This window comes from Diadema setosum, chromosome 18, assembly GCF_964275005.1.
Source record: "Diadema setosum chromosome 18, eeDiaSeto1, whole genome shotgun sequence".
NCBI classification, from domain to species: domain Eukaryota; kingdom Metazoa; phylum Echinodermata; class Echinoidea; order Diadematoida; family Diadematidae; genus Diadema; species Diadema setosum.
The window spans coordinates 10,265,740-10,282,974 of NC_092702.1; the positions used below are offsets into that span (position 1 = coordinate 10,265,740).

The 17,235-nt window shown below is 40.0% G+C and overlaps 1 protein-coding gene across 1 annotated transcript; it reads right to left on the bottom strand.

Moving 5' to 3' along the window:
* Nucleotides 1-424: 424 nt before the first annotated feature.
* LOC140241826 (uncharacterized) lies at nt 425-17,198 on the bottom strand. The gene is made up of 6 exons (XM_072321580.1): nt 17,101-17,198; nt 10,744-11,032; nt 9,170-9,379; nt 7,784-7,957; nt 2,933-3,096; nt 425-1,567 (listed from the first exon to the last, which is right to left on the bottom strand). Exons 1-6 carry the CDS (start codon nt 17,196-17,198, stop codon nt 1,285-1,287), a joined length of 1,218 nt encoding a protein of 405 aa, XP_072177681.1. The 3' UTR covers nt 425-1,284.
* Between the last annotated feature and the right edge of the window lie 37 nt (nt 17,199-17,235).

The following is a 17,235-nucleotide window of genomic DNA, read 5'->3' on the forward strand; positions in this document are numbered from 1 at the left end:
TTTCGGTGAAAATGCTACGGTGAAAACACTAATACCACGCCAATGTCGCTTTATTTCCATCCAACAATGAGAGATAATGCAAAAAAAAATGTACCGGTACACTACAATACATTATGATAAATAATATTGTAAATGAACAGAGTGATTTTTGTTTAAAACTGATGTATTTGTTGAGAGGATAGTATAAAACAGTATAGATAATCCCTTTTATTAGGAACTTTAGATATGATAGCAGTACATTGTTCTAAATAAAGACTAAGCGCACCGCGTGACAGCTGTGGACATCATAACCCTTTGGATATTCCCTTCGCTGCCTTGAATAAAGACCAAGAGCACAGCGTTTACAACAGAACACCTGTGGACATACAGAAGACAGTGCTCTTCTTTGTATAGCGGTTAGTTTCGATTTAGAAGTATAGGGATATAAAAATGAGGCCAAATTGGTTAAAAATTCATTTATTATGACTAAGCTACTCATTTGGAAATGCTATCATAGCTTGATAAGCATATCTATGCCCGACAAACAAAATGACACCAAAATGGTTTTGCCACCTAAGGTGGTACCAATAACCCATTTTTCGGGTCTTGGCCCATGGACTATTAGTCCCGAGTATACTCGGGCAGGTGCCTATGGGAAATGCGTGTTGTAGCAAAATTGGCATGTCTTCAAAAGGTTAAGATATAGCTTCCACTTCACTTCACTGACAGAAGTGCTCAAATACACCTTTATCAGATTGAAGAGATTAACAGGTCAGTTTAGCCTTCAAACATTCATCTTCACTTTCCACAAGGCATGTGCATTCAGATCAAGCATATATCTGCTTCTCTTTTGGATGGTAATCACATGATGACTGTGTCCACATAGAACTTGAAATGTGATTTCACCTGTCTGACAAGAGTGCCAGTGTGGAAGAAATATGTGCTGCCACAGCCAGCAGTCATTTTGCAAACCCCAAATTAATCAATATTGCCATAACAATCAATTTCTAGGTATTATCTGCCAAGTTACTGAACCTCTTGCCAACAGCATGAAAATGAAAAAGTTACCATAAGCAGATGAATAATACCCCCATACTTTTCAATCATGACACAGTTCTGTCCTTCCATACATGATTATCATGGTCTAGCACCTTCCACTGATACAGATTTTGCTCTAATATAACCTAGAGGTTTTATTTTTGGAGACTGTCATGTATGCTCACAACACATAAACGCTTCCATAGCGCCTGAGTAGACTGAGCATGTACCAGCAACTCAGCTTACTGAGATGCAACATGCCAACACTCACAAGTACTTTTGTAGACTTGATTCTTTCTCATCATTGCAGCTGGCCCTGTCTCCCTTTTCTTTCACTTTGGCTTCAGCAATTTTTTGCAAGGAAAGTTCAGAAAGCAAAGTTTCTAGTTTGTTCAGCCTAAGGTCCATGTGGGTCTGCATTGCTTCTAGTCTATCCTCAAGCCTCTTTGAAATTCGCTCCTCCAAAGCAGCAATCATGGGTTGAAGTCGTTCTTCAAAAGATGAGTCTTCAAGCGACGATGTCTCTCTTCTCCGCTCATCTTCACTGAATCTGCATTACAAGAAACACAAACAAGATATTACCTTGTCAATTTAATTAGCCTGGCTTGCATGTCTTGGTTTCCTTGTGTCAAAGAGCAAAACAAAACTAAACATAAGTGTCATATTGTATTGTCTCTATGGTCTATGCCAATCAGATGACACAAACATGGCAAATAACAAACCATGTCAAAGCAAGCTGTAGCTAGAGAACCACACTTCTCCACAAATGCATATTTTTCAAACCAGGAAGTACTGAACAATGTGTAAATGTACCTACACCGTACACTGTATGACCATGTCCCCATCCAGTATGTGCTGGGTTCTGGAGATAACACATACACATGTCCATTCATGTACCCATTTCTGTGTGTGTCCAACAGCTTCAAAAGATGCTGTTTTTTTTTTTTTCACCGACTGATTTGATATCTAATTCTCCCTATCGCATACAACTGTAAAAGCAGGGGTGGCCCGATTCAATTTCCATAACAATATGTCAACAACACTGTGTGGGTACACAGCGCGAGCTCTGTTTGATCGTGCACAAAAAACATGGAGCACTATTTCTCTCTCTGTCATACTTCTGTAGATTTTCTCAACATTTGTTATGTGTTAAGGGAAAAAATGGAGTTATAAGCGCTGACAATGCATTTCTTTGTGAGAAGTGATAATATTTTAGTCATAATAAAAAGGGAAAATTAAATGTGATTACTGCATTACTGCTTTTCTCCGCATTACTGCAAGTGCACAAGTTGACACCAAAATATGACCCACTTGACCTCTACGTGTTGCGTGTGGGTGTGCAAGATCACCTCATTCATTTGCATGGAGCATACAGCCAGCATACAGATCTGACCCAGTAGCAACAGAATGTTTACATTTACATGGCGTATATGCCACAGGGAGATTTGAAACGATACACTGTGAATGGTGAATGAGGTGTGCATTTGTGATTGCTACATTTACATGCTTAAAGAAGGTGCTTAACCCGTTGAGGATGAGGCTCGAGTATACTCGGGCAGGTGTCTATGGGATATGTGTGTTGTAGCAATATCAGTCCGTCCTCAACAGGGGGGTAGTAATGAATGGCATATGAGGCTATGTGTGATACTATGCTGACATCCAATAGTGCAATGGTGGCAAAATGGGATTATTGTGAAAAAGTCTTGTTAGCACTGCATTTAATTAATACAAATTATCCTCTAAATTTTGTGACCTTTTAGATTGCCAATCACATAGAGTAGAAAGTAGTCCAGACAACCTGATTAAAACCATCATCCCCCATGTAACAAATATCAAATGTTCAGTTCTGAATTTGTTCACAGCAGCATGGTGACAGCCCCTATTGGGATATAGTAACAACGAAAAATAAACTTACCTCTCCCTGTGGTCAACTGACTGACTGTTCCTGTTTATCTGATCACTTTCACTTTCCCTCCTTGGCAACCTCAAGTTGGTAACATCTCTGCAGATTGATTTCAGAGTGTTATACATGTCTTCATTGCTCCCAGCATCCCCACCTTGGTTCAGTGAAGACATCAGCTGTGGTGTTTATAGCAGAGAGAGATTTAAATGTACAGTATGAATATTAACGAACAGTAAAAATACAGTCATGCATTTTACTACTTGATGATGTAATACAAGAGACACCCACAGTGAGTCAGAAATGACCACCTCTTTGACCCCGTTTACAGTGCGAGGTTCGGCCGCGGTCGAGCCGCGGCCGAGCCCAGCCCCGCTTCAATGTAAACGTGCAAAAGGCCAAATGCGAGGCCAAAATTGGCGTCGCATTTGGCCTCGCTCTGGAGGTGGCGGCCAAGCCGCGGCCGAGCCCGGCCTCTTCTTGGTGTAAACGCAAACTGGGCCAAATGCGCGGCCAATTTTAGTGTGGCTTCCAGACCCTCTGCCCGTACTATTTCGCTATTCACGATATTAACCCCCTCAACGTGGAAAACTAGTATAGTTTAAGGTGGTTTTGTCCTGCAATGGATTTTTCCTTCGGCAAAGGCCTTTGCCCAAACGGCGACTTCGTCGCCACGGAATCCAGTTGGCAAAGGGTCTGAAAACCAGGCTATACCAAATTGCGTTTGTTTACAAGCAGAGCGCAACTACGACAAAATATTGAAAGGTTTGAATTAAAAGCGCGGCCGAGCCCAGCAGTGTCAACGGACAAAATTGCGAGGCTCGGCCGCGCAATTGAGGTTGGGCTCGACCGCGGCCGAGCCGCGGCCGAGCCCGGCCCCGCACTGTAAACGGGGTCTTAGGTACTAGGTACTACAAAAAACATTTCCCACTTTTGATCCTTAAAAATTCAAAAACTATATATCAGATAACACTGACATTGATATGAGCAATAGCTGAATAGTGTACAATTTTGTTGGAGGTAATTTAAAAATGAAAGCATAAAGCAGTTTCATTTAATCAAAGATTTATTTTCAAATTAAGTTTCAGATTTTGCTCTATTTTCAACCTTCTGTACAAAACTTTAATTTTGCACAGGGGTCAATTGGTGTGTATGGGAATGTGTGGTTAACACCCAGACAATGGTCCTGAACAATGGCCAGGGTTGGAAAGCTCTATTACATATTCATGAGAAATTCCACTATCACAAGCCATGTTCAGATTTCTAGTCCGAGTAAAATTTTATTGCGCAGCAATTAGAATTCAAATTTATGCTTATCTTACCACGACCCTGTGTCCATACGACGGTCGTGGGAAGAAACTCTGACCAATTTACCACGGCCTTTGTGGGGATCACCATGGAGGGTCGGTGTACATGAAACTTTCGAAAGTGGTAGCACCACGCAAGTCAACCATACCATTGCTTTTTACCAGCTGCATTTATCTTCTCCATTCTTGTTGATGAGAATTTCTGAGCGCTAGCTTCTCCGTCATGATCGACTAGGTTAGAATTGTACTGCAAGCACATGTGTACTCGCATTTGACTCCGGAAGTTTTACCTAGGTCATATAAGGTTTGTAAAGTCATAGATACTCCGAGGGCTTGTCCGCACGGGCAATTTACTCCGACCAGCTAGTAGTGGTAGCGAGATACTCCTGAAAAAACTCAGGAGTATCTCGGTCAGAGGAAGAGGTCGTGGTAAGTTCCTCCGAACAGAGGAAGTTACCACGACCTTGTTCAGATGGACACTACTCCGACCAAGCTTCCTCCGACCCTTCCTCCGAAGTTACTCCGACCAAAATTGCCCACGTCTGAACACAGCTACAGTAGTCTTTATTCATCCTGAAATGTAGTGTATGCAAGCACATAAAAACATGTGCTTATTTTTTTCATGTGCATGCATTTACTCTTCACCATGAATTCAGACTAGTAGCGCCCAGGGCAATCCATCATGAATCATTTATAAAGCATTCATGTGCCTTGGAGCAAGAGTCCAGAAGTCTAGTCAGCAGAGCTCTGAAAAGGTGGTATTCGTGGTATTCATGTCTATCGTTCAGGGTCATTGTAAGCACACACTCACATACAATGTACACATAATTGGTTCTTGTGTAAAGTTCCATTTTGTACAGATGGTTCAAATTTGACCAAAATCCAGAACTTAACTTTGAAATTAATCATGGATTTAATAACACTGATTCATGCTTTCGTATTCATATCATCTCCAACTACATATGTAAATTGTACACTATTCAGGTATTACTCATACCAATGACAGTGTTATCTGATATATAACTTTCTTCTTTTTTTTTTTAACTATTAAGGATCAAAAGTGGAAAATGTTTTTTTGTAACACCTAGTATATGATGGCTTAATCACAGCAGAAGACATGGGTCTACTGTAAAAGTGGATATTTTCGCGCGACTAATTTTTCGCGCTAGGCCGGGTCAGAAGAGTTTCGCGTGTTTTTAATTCCGCGGAATCAAGACATCACGCACAGGAACGTATGGCAAGAAAAAATATTCGCGTGTTTTTATTTTCGCGCTAGTTTCTGGTTGCGCGAAATGCGCGAAAATTTCAACACCGTGAAAATTTCCACTTTTACAATATCTCTTATCTGAGCAGCACACTTTCATTGCACTCTATCTGAGTTGAACTATCTAATAAAAATGTCAGATTCAGGGATTGCAGCAGGCTCCGTGGGCAACACCCTCCGAATTTGGGGTATTTGGGTCCCACCCTAGGTGGCCTCTGAGGGCACAACCACCACTTGGTACAAACTGTAATTCCCTCCTTTATTGATGATTCCTACTAGAATTGGTGAAATTCAGGACCCAGTTCTCAGTCACAAGATTAAAATATCAAAAATGTTATAAATAAACTCTTTCCATTTATCAGGGACCACCCTAAGGGTAACCCTATGAAGCACTGTCATTATGATACCCTCCCTCCACTGATGAATGCTACCAAGTTAGATAAAAATGTAAAAAGTCCTGAAAATTTTGCAAATTTCAACTCAACTACAAAAAAAGAAGAAGACAAAAACAAAAAACAAAAATAAAAACAAACTAGAAATGTCACTATGGCAGCTGGTATGCCTCCGCCACAATGCATGGTTCTCCCAATTTGTCAATAGTACATCTTGAAAATGTGAGACAACATTTTCACATACCTGGCAGAAAAAAAAAATGCATATTTGTCACAAATGTGTTGAGTGTTTACTTTCCTTGAACTAGGTTTTATTTGGATGGATAGCTGAATTGTTTGAAAGAGCAGGTTTCTGGGATTTGAGCACTTTCATCTGACCTTTGACCTTTGCCCACTGACCCCATGGACAACAAGTCTTCAAATAATCACTCACTGGTAGTATCCATTTTCATGACAATAATTTGAGCTATTTTCAAAATATGGGAGAAACTGTGACAATTGAACAGTTTTCTTTGACCTTTGACCCCATGGCCAAAATCTTTCCTACAGAATCATTGTGCAGTAATGCATATGCATATACCTAATTTTATCAAGTATATGCATTGAATAATATCGAATGTATCAAGAAAAAGTGTAATTTCAGCAATAGTACAATGTTAGCATTTTAACCTGACCTTTGACCCTTGACCTTTGACCCCATGACCCAAAATTCCGTAGAGAATCACTATCAGGCAGTACATGCATATGCACTAAGTTTCATGATGGTATCTTGTCTTTCTGAGATATGGAGAAAAAAGGGTGAAATCTTAGCATTTTCACTTGACCTTTGACCCCATGGCCAAACTTTCCCAGACAATCTTTATCTGGTAATACATGTACATGTATACACTATTAGTCTCAAGAAAATACCTTCGGGCATTGCATAGATATGGCAACACAGTGTTTGAAACTGATGAAAGATGAAATTCGCATATCTACTTACTATACACGTAGCAGTCACATGTCTCAAATTTCAAGTCAAATGCTCAAAATATAAGGGAGTTAGCTCAATCCACAATATCTTTATATCATTTCCATTTGAAAAAGCTACTAATATGGCAATGCGTGGTTTGACATCGACAAAAGATGAATAATGCATCTAAATAATATAATAGTCACATGTGCAAGATTTTCAAGACAAATGCTAAAAAACTGAGTTACCTCAACCCCCCCCCCACACCATTTGCTCCCTGCCCAACCTCTGAATCCACCATAAATAACCTGAAAGCACATTCACTTTTTTTTTCTTTTTTTTTTACTAAGGGTATCCCAGTTTTAAACAATTTTTTATTTTTTTTAATAAGTGGTTCCAGTGTCCTTGTATTAAGTGTATAAATTATCGCCCTCGTGATAACATGCTGGGTTAGTGACAAATTTAACAATGTGTTTTCACGAAGAAAATGACAATGTGTGCCCCTCCCCCCCCTCCCCCCCCCCGGATCTGCCATGAACAAACAAGAAACATTTGTACAGTCATCAATCTACTCACACATAGCACCAACTTTACTTTTCTTTTCTGGATCTAGATAGACCATAGAAGATTTGTAAAGATTTCTTAAATTTGGGGGTGTTTGCCTTCCCCCACCCCCTTCCACGGGCATTATGACCCTAGGAGCCCCCAGGTGGGAAATGGAGCTCATTTGCAAAGATACATATTCTGTCATCTTGGCAATAATCCCTGCCAAAAATGGAAAAATCTGTCCATGCATTGTCAAGAAGAATCTAACGGTCCCCAACAACCTTGTTAACCCGTTGAGGACAAACTGCCCAAGTATTCTCAGGACTCGTCTTCAACTGGGTGAGCTGGTTTTGTCTTCAGTAGATGCGATATAAGTATATAAGTGCTCTGAAACTCGTAACATACTTTCAGCATAGCATCGGGACTTGGTGGTACTTGTCCTGATGAAGGTGTTCGAGAGACTGTTGATAGAAGGCTTGCCATCTGCCCAATCATGCCTACGTCACTGGCACCTGACTTTTGACTGGTCATTGAGTGGATAGTGGCCTCTTGCAGATTCTGCAACACTGTCCCCTGGTTCTGTATTAAAGGAAGAGAGGAACATTAGGCTCGTTTTCATAAACCTCATCATAATCACAATAGTGTTTACTGTACCATAGTTGTTGAATATTTTTTCTTTACCGAAGTGTGCTCAGTCTTGGTTACTTTCCCATACAGCTCTGCTTTCCTGCATCGTTTTTGTCACCTTCTATGCACACATACGTATGTCTTGTAATATGTGTTATCATAATTTTTGGACTCTTCTACATCAGCTCGGAGATGTATGTATTTTGCTGAATTGCCATCCTTCAGCCATGATAAGATTCTATCCTCCATGCTATTACAATGCATTAAGTTTGTGTCACTTAAACATGACATTGTTGACATTTTTTCTTTTAAAGCTCAGTGACGAGAAACCTACATTTTTCATTACTAAGTTCCAGAACACTAGTTAATATGTCTGCACTTAGAATTGGTGACGTTACCAATCCTTTTATCAGAGACTTCCTAGATGTTGGTGTTGTATAAACGTGTCAATGTCTCCTTACTTTTCTGTACAGATTCATCAAATACTGACTTCTTATTTGGCATGGTCAGACTAGCAAAAGATCGAGAAGTTTAAGATCACAATCTTTAAGATATCAAAGTTTTGCCAGTGTGAGCGCAAACTTCCTGCGAAACTCCCATGAAACTTCCCACTCCAACTGCAAGCTAAGGAATATTTCGCCAAACTTCTTGATCTTTCGTCAGTGTGACTGCTTGAAACTGAAACTTCAAATATTTTAAAATCACGTACATATAACAGTGTATAAACCACTGATGGGGCTAACCTGGGGAGAGAATACTGAAAAAATAGCTAATACACAATGCATCTTTGCAGATTCCGGTGTTCAAAATAGCAAGGAAACATTGTATGTACAGTTACAAATGTATAATACAAACTATTTCAAACGCAATGAATTATTGCATCAAGTTGTTATTTTTATTGCCACTTATTGACAAATTGCCCTACATCAATGTACATATGCACCAAATTAATCAATGTGTTTATTTACGATGATGTAGGGGCAATTTGTCAATCAGTTGCAGAAAAAAAAATATACATTCAAACTGTATAGCAAACTCATGTAAAGATACAGCATGGATACTGAAAGACAAAAGTAAAAATAAACAAACAAACAAACAAACAAATTAAAGTAAAAAACAAAGGGTCTTGCAATATGTCTTGAATACCAGTTAGTAGCTACTAACCTTCTGGTACTGTTCAACAGTGTTCATCAAACTCTCTGCTCGTTCGGATATGGGCTGTTGTGAAGCGAGCAGCTCTCGCACATGATCCATGTCAATATTACCACGACCACCTGATGAGACACCTGCATTATCCCTACTTCTGTTGATCTTTCTTAGTGTTGCTTGAAAGTGATGCAAATGGAGGCGACCTTTGTCACTAAGAGACACAAACTGTGGAATGAAATGAGGGGCTGTGATGATCCATTGCAGTGAAAAGATTGGATCGCTATTATGAAAATTTCATGTTTTCATATCCGAGGGGTGGTACGGCAGGTATACCAGAAAAGGTAACATTTGCGGTCTCAGCGTAAGTTCTAGGTGTCACATGATTTATATGTTGCCTGTGAATCAAAATGATTCCAAATCTGCAGCATTCACATTTCTTTCATGGCACAGTTTGCAATGGATATATTTTCTCATAGGTTTCACTGTTTAGATGCAGTATTGTAATGCTACAGTCACAAACGGCCAGATTTTGAACCAAGTCCATAAGGAATTAAAACCGTATCGACCCAGTTCGAGCCGTAGAGACCCGCACTGACCCGCATCACAACCAGTGTCAATTCCTGATGGATTCCGCAGGCTACAATACAGCGGTGAAAATTTTTTTGTCATGTTCAAAATTTTCTCACAGATTTCAATTCTGTATTGATATCCGAATTGACCTGGTTCGAACCGCATTGACTTGCATTGACCCGCTGCAACCTGCAGCGTAAAACCGTATGGACCCTTGCTGTATACTGCATTGCCATCATGCAACGGATGATGACAAGGTTTACATCCAGGTCGGTACGGGTCGAAGCGGGTTGACATGGGTCGATAGGGGTCGAAAAGGATTCAGTTAAGGATTTGAAGCAGATTTTTATATGGTTCGATATGGGTCAATACAGGTCTCTACGGCTTGAACCAGGTCGATATGGTTTTAATTCCTTATAAACCCGGTTCGAAATCTGGCCGTGTGTGACTGTAGCATAAATTACCCTCCATTCTGGGACTAATCCGGCTCATTTTCACCTGGATCAAATCCGTTTTGTGACCCGCCTGTGTGTGACTGTAGCATAAGATAGCCTACTTTCTCAAGATGGGTTCCCATCATTGTAGTCATTCTAGGCCTGCCCATTCATACCCATAAGTCATGCACTCCTTATCTTTCAAGTTCAAACACGTTTAAGTGCATAAAGATGTCAAATTAGCAATCCCCTGCAATGTCAAGTGAATGGAAAAACAACAATTCAACAAACAGGTTGGCTGAGCAAGTAAGTTAGCATAATTTGCTGTCCTACAGTAATTGATGCATTCTGTAATCTGACATGGATTTGAAGTACTGAGTTGTATACATCAGAAGACAAACACTCATTCTCTATCTAATTTTAAATCTAATTAGAATTCTAATTCTAAATCTAATTCCAAACTCTCCCAAAATATGACAAGAGCATGAGCTCTGGCATTATGATTTCTCCATGATTAATCACAGACTAAGATTTCTGAGACAATCATAATAAAATATACATTGTTATACTGCCAATGTTTCCTACCTTCAATTTAAAAATGTGTTGTGGCCTTCCAAGTGTGAACTCTTTCATGTAGATTGCATATTCCAGTTCTTCTTCCAGCATTATCTTTTCTCCCCTCACTGTCTTCAAGTAGCCATCTGTATTGCTATGAATCTCCACATGACGAGCACTACTGATGATTGCAGCCGAGACAACCTCTCCACCAGGTTTGCATGATACATGCAGTAGACAAGACTCAGACTCTGGAGAGGAGGGTGCCAGAATTACTGTAGACTGACCCAAGCTGCTCATGCCACTTATATCTTGTGCACTGTCATGGTATAGAAATATTATGTGTAAGGATGTAAAATCTCAAATTATAAATGACTACAAATTTGAAGCAATTGCAAATCACATACAATACATGTAGAACAGGAATATCTTGAATCTCACCTCTTTGAGCACATAAGGGATTACATTGCACTCCTGTTATAATGAACACAGCTACAATTGTATAACAAAATTCAAGCTACAACAAAGTAAAAACTCACGTCACAACATTATCTGCTCTATGTTTTTTATTGTTTATTTGTTTGCATGCAGCAAAATTTTGATATAACAAAAGAAAACTGCCTGCCCCTAGAATGAGCTAGCACTGGAGTAAGAGGACTAAATACTTATCACACGACCTTGATGCAGTAGAAAGTGGACATTGTGTCAGTCACTTTCTTCCTCAGCAATACATAAGGGTGATTCCATGAAGTTGGGGCAGTGTCCATGTAGCATCGTGATATTTGAAAAATACATTTCAGCATAACTCAATATTAAGTATGCTATACATTTATTGTTAGTAGGCTTTACATTTGCATTGAGGCCACACATTTTCTTGGAAACTTTGTGCCATTCAGACTCAATTTTGATGAAGTTATTAAACAATATGTAACGGTGTCCTGTAGCATCGTGACGTGTCCATGTAGCATCGTGATATTTTAAAATTTGGTCTTAAGAGACAAATTATGGCAATCAGCTTGACCAAAATTTGATGTAATATGCATATTTACTAGATTAGTCAGGTAGCTAAATATCTCAAATTTCCTGTACAGAGTTTTCATTTTAAAAGAAAATTACAAAATGTATCACGATGCTACGCGGTGTCCTTTTTTGTTACATTTGGTGGACACCGCGTAGCATAGTGACATTTTTTGTAATTTTCTTGTAAAAGTAAGACTGTTGAATGGAGAGTAAAGATATTTAGCTATCTGACTAATTGAGTAATTATGCATATTATATCAAATTTTGGTCAAGTTAATTGCATTAATTTGTCTTTTAGGACCAGATTTTAACTATCACGATGCTACATGGACACGTCACGATGCTACAGGACACCGTTACATTTTTAAAAAATAACTTCATCAAAATTGAGTCTGAATGGCACAAAATTTCCAGGAAAATGTATGGTCTCAATACAAATGTAAAGCCTATAAACAATATATGTATAGCATAATTAGTATTGAGTTATGCTAGAATGTAACACTTTGTGCCCCAACTTCATGGAATTACCCATAAATTTACATTAATTTAAGTTCTCCTCGCTGAAACATACTAAAACTGTCACATATTAACATAACAAATTATGTATAATTCATGGCTAAAACCACACCAAATCAAAACAAGGATATTGAATACGAAAACTAGACTCCGTTCACTTGTCAAACACAAAATTGTAAGGATGTACCTCACAAGCAATGCTGAAAAAAAAGCTGCTCTTTTTTGCTAGGAGCAATTGAAAATGGCTCAAAAAAGAAAAAAAAAAAGATTTCTGAACATTTGAAAACAGCATACAACATTGTAGTCTTTGTTACGTACTTTCAGAAAAAGCAGAAAAATAACCTGTTTCTCCATGTCTAGCATTACAGCATGGGTTAAAAGTGCAAAATTCCATCTTAGAAGTAAGTTAGAATTACTCTCCTCCTAGAACATTACTTCTGACCTTTTACTTTTCTCCAGTAGAAAGGACCACTGTTTTTATTGCATGCAAGGGATGCCCAGGAAAACCCATCTTTGCACGCATCTCAGTCATTTTTGCTTTTTAATATTCTCCCAAATTTGGATATATTGTACTTTGGACAATTGTTTTTTGAGGAAGCATCACTGTTTTTCAATTTGATTAAATGTCATCATATTAAAAATTGTGATTAAATGCAAAGTATCAAAATCTGCCGAGTTTATGTGTTATGTCCATGGAAGGTGATTTTTTTCCCATTCATGCATTGACTTATGTTGTAGCTGAGACAATGAGTTTAATCGAGTGATCTAATATTTATTTATTTATTTTTTTTTTTTGTCAAATGTCCTAATAAGGGCAACAATTTTGTAACTTAAGGGAAAATGGGAATGGAACCCACACAAAATGATTCTTGGTTTATCTTTATTCATGTTCCACATGTTTACTTTGTGGAGACATACATGTAGCTACATTGCTAAGTACTCGGTCTCTGACGCCACAGACAGAAGTTTGGTCATGCACAGGTTCGAACCCCGCAAGATACTAGTACAGGACAAAAATCTTGTTTTCTTTTCCTTTTTCTTTTTTCTTGTTTTTTTTTCAATTTAGCTAATTCTGCTTTTGTCCATGAGAAATCATGCTGTCAAGTAAATGCACCCACAAGCACACACATGCAATTTCTCTTTGTTTTGTATTGTAGGTTGCACTGCTTTGACTGCTGCAAAAATTTTGCAGGCTTGTACAATGTAGATCCGTGAAGCCAGACGCAGTCTCCGCGGAACATATCCCCGAAGACCAGATACAGACCAATCTTTCGGTCAACTGAATACCTAACCCTGGGGCGCTCCTGTTGTACCCTACACAGTTATACTGTGGGAGCGCCCCGAGTTGAAAGAGTGCTGTCACTGAACGTTCGTAGACAACCCCAAATTTTTGCCACTCTATAAGTTATGTATTTCACCAGAAAAAGGCTTTATACTTGTATACTCTACCTACGTCTCTTATCTAATTCATACTTGCCGTTCACTTGCACACTTTGAAAGTGATCCTACGGTCTTGAAAAGACGTTTTTCTACGAGTCCATCTTCGTTCTCCCCGTTCCTCCCTTCCTTTTTCGAAACAATGTGAACAACATAGTGCATTGGCGATATGAATCTACATGAACGGCACAATGTTTTTCGCCTTTGGACAAGGCCCTTTCACTCTCACGCTGTGCGCTCGCCTGGGATATCGCTTCTTCATTCGCCCAGAAATAGAAAGCAACACAATACAGCGAGAAGGCCTTGTTAAAAGGCTACATTACACTCCGGTTCCCCATGCGCACAGGTTTCAAATCCGTCGAACGGAGCAGAAAACATTCTCACAGATTCCTCTTGACCGGATCAATTTTCTTAAAAGACTCTAAAATGGACCAATGGAAGAGCAAAACATACCAAGGCAAGTATTATCAACAATTGGAAAAAAAAAAATTAAGTATTCAAATTCCAACATGCGCACAAATATCAAATCCACTGACCAGATAAGATGTCTGTGTGCGCATGCGCTGGCCGTCAATTCAGTGTAGCTCTCCCACGTTCCTCTCGACCGAGTCACATTTTAAAAGTCATCAATTCGAACAGAAAGGGACTATTGGCAAAACCAAACGATTTCACGGTTGAAAAGCTCCATCTGGAACATCACTCAACGTTGATAACGGTCTGTGAGGGAACGGTATCTAATCGAGCTGTGTGCTCTTTAGCTTTTGTTTGAATATCATTGAGTCCTTTATGAAAATTAATGAGTGGGGGGAGTTCCAATCTTTGGCAGATTTGGGGAAAAAAGACTGTTTGAAGCAGTTGGTCTTGCTAAAAGGAACCTCAAGGGAGAACGGGTGAGATCTTCTTGTAGTCACAGAGGTGTCTCGTTTCTTAAATTCCAAGTAATCCGTAATAGGGAGATCTACATTGTTGTGGATCATATTATGCATCATGACCTGCCTGTTGATGAATCTTCTATGTTGGAGGGATGGGGGGATGCAAGCATGGCTGTGACAGAACTTTCATGTTTATAATCGTTCAGGATGAACCGTGCAGCTCGCCTCTGGACAGCTTCAATTTTCTGTATATTGCTCTTGGTATGTGGATAGCATACTGAACTGCAATATTCAATATGGGGACGGACAAGGCTTTTAAAAGCTTGGATTTTCACTTTAGAAGGGGCTGATCCTAGGTTGCGGCGTAGAAAACCAATCATACCATTAGCTTTGGATACTGCGTTGTCCACGTGAGTATTCCACTTCATGTCGGATGACAGAGTAACTCCAAGGTACTTATGCTGGTGGACTGTTTGGAGGTCTTGATCGCAGAGCCTATAATATTGTGCGCTCAATTTTGGTCAATTACATATGAAGAATCGAATCACACTACATTTGTCTGGTTTGAAGGACATTAGCCAGTGGGAGGACCATCTCTTCATAAGTTTGAGATCCTTCTGGAGCAGGTTACAAACTGATGTGGTTTTGATACGCCGATATACCACACAGTCATCTGCAAAAAGGCTGACATTGGATTCCAAACCGTCTGGTAGGTCGTTGATATACACAAGGAAAAGTAGAGGGCCCAGCACGGTGCCCTGGGGTACCCCGGAGATCACTTCAGTAGGCTTGGAATAGGAACCTTGTCCTACCACTGACTGTGATCTACCTTTAAGGAATGCAGAGATCCAGCTATGTAATGGTCCCTTAATCCCATAGTGGCGCAATTTGTGCAATAGCCGTTCATGGGGAACCATGTCAAATGCTTTAGTGAGGTCGAGATCAATTGCATCTACTTGCTTAGTGTGCTCGTTGGCCACCCAGATCTTATGAACTGTGGTAAGTAATTGGGTTTCGCAGGACCGCCTGGCTCTGAATCCATGCTGTGCGTGGTGGAGGGCATGATGCAAATCAAGGTAATTAATGACATGGATAAATAACATGCTCCATCACCTTGCAGCAAATCGATGTTAGTGAAACCGGTCTGTAGTTTGCAGGGTCTGTACGGGATCCTTTTTTGAAGATTGCAAACGTTGCACGTTACCTGTTGTCAACACTTCAACTTCACCTATTATAAGGGCATATTCGTGAAATGGGCCCCACCACTGCGTGTCCGTACTAATACTACAGTGGCTTGCCTGTTTATACTCGTGAATTCAGCCCCACCATATGGCGTTCATCGGTAGGCATTGGTAGGTATGCACGGCGGTGGGGCTTCCTTCCACAGTATAATACTCGTGAATGTGGCCCCACCAAACGGCGTTTACGCGAGATTGATACAGTGGTGGGGCCCATTTCCACAGCATAGCATCTTTCGTCCTCCCTTTCTCCCGTTTTTTGCTGTTGGAAGGACTCCCTAATGTCCCTCGACTAATTTAACGGCCAATTTAACCATAAATACAACCTTACCTAACCCTAATTATAACTACACGCAGCCGCTGTCTCTACAGCGGCTGCGTGTATAAGTAGCTAACCTAACCCTTAAAGTAAACCCTAATCCTAAACCCTAACCCTAACCCTAGGACCTACCTTTGCTTGCTAACGCACTGCGGTGGGGCCTATTTCACGATTTTGCCCCTATAAGTCTTCATATTGAAGAAAATTTTCGATTTTAAGTTGATATTTGTCCGCGATACTACCCCTATCATAATCCCGACTGACCTCCGTACTCAGTCGCCACGTCTGCACTCAAACATTGCCGCGCCGCCGCGCCTGGCGACACTCACGCCAGTAATCGCTCGCATTTCAGCATTCGCATGGGTCGTTTGACATCGCATTTAAATCCATGATTTTAGATATGATGCCTCAAACCGATTTTGCTCAAATTTCGTAACTAGGAAACTTGTGAAGCTTTATGGACATAATCAAGCGAATTGCCGCAGTCCTTTCATTTTCGCGTTGCATTGCAAAAAAGCGTGGAGACTCCGTATAAGGGTTGCCCCAGGGGTTACTTATAAGGGGGACGGGGTTACTTATAAGGGGGACGGGTTACTTATAAGGAGGGGCTGAATTACGCTACTGAATTACGCTACGCGTTTGGGCTGCTGCTGGTCGCATTTAGCTTTGATAAGAACTAACTTTAAACCTAACAATAACATACGGCATGTTCACCAGAACTCTGTTTTACATCATATTTTGTGCTTTAATATGAAAGTGAGGACTGAAATTGAAAAGAAATTAGTAGAATACAGCACTGGTCTAATGATAACCAAATGATGATACCAACACTTAACACTCCAACAGACTTGTCTACAGTCACACACTAGAAATTCTACGCGCGGGACTAACGACGTGGAGGTCCTAACTAGAACTCTCTCATATAATTTCTGTATCAGATTTATCACACAACTTTAAAAAATTAAAGTAGATATTGACGTCTTACCTGTCTTCTTGAAAGCAACATTTCAGGCATACATGAATGTCATAAGGTCCTTGAATTTTCCACTCGGGTTCTAAGTTAATCGGATTCGATGGCTCCATTCTGATTAGGGTCCTACAGAAAGATCCGTCTGTCCGG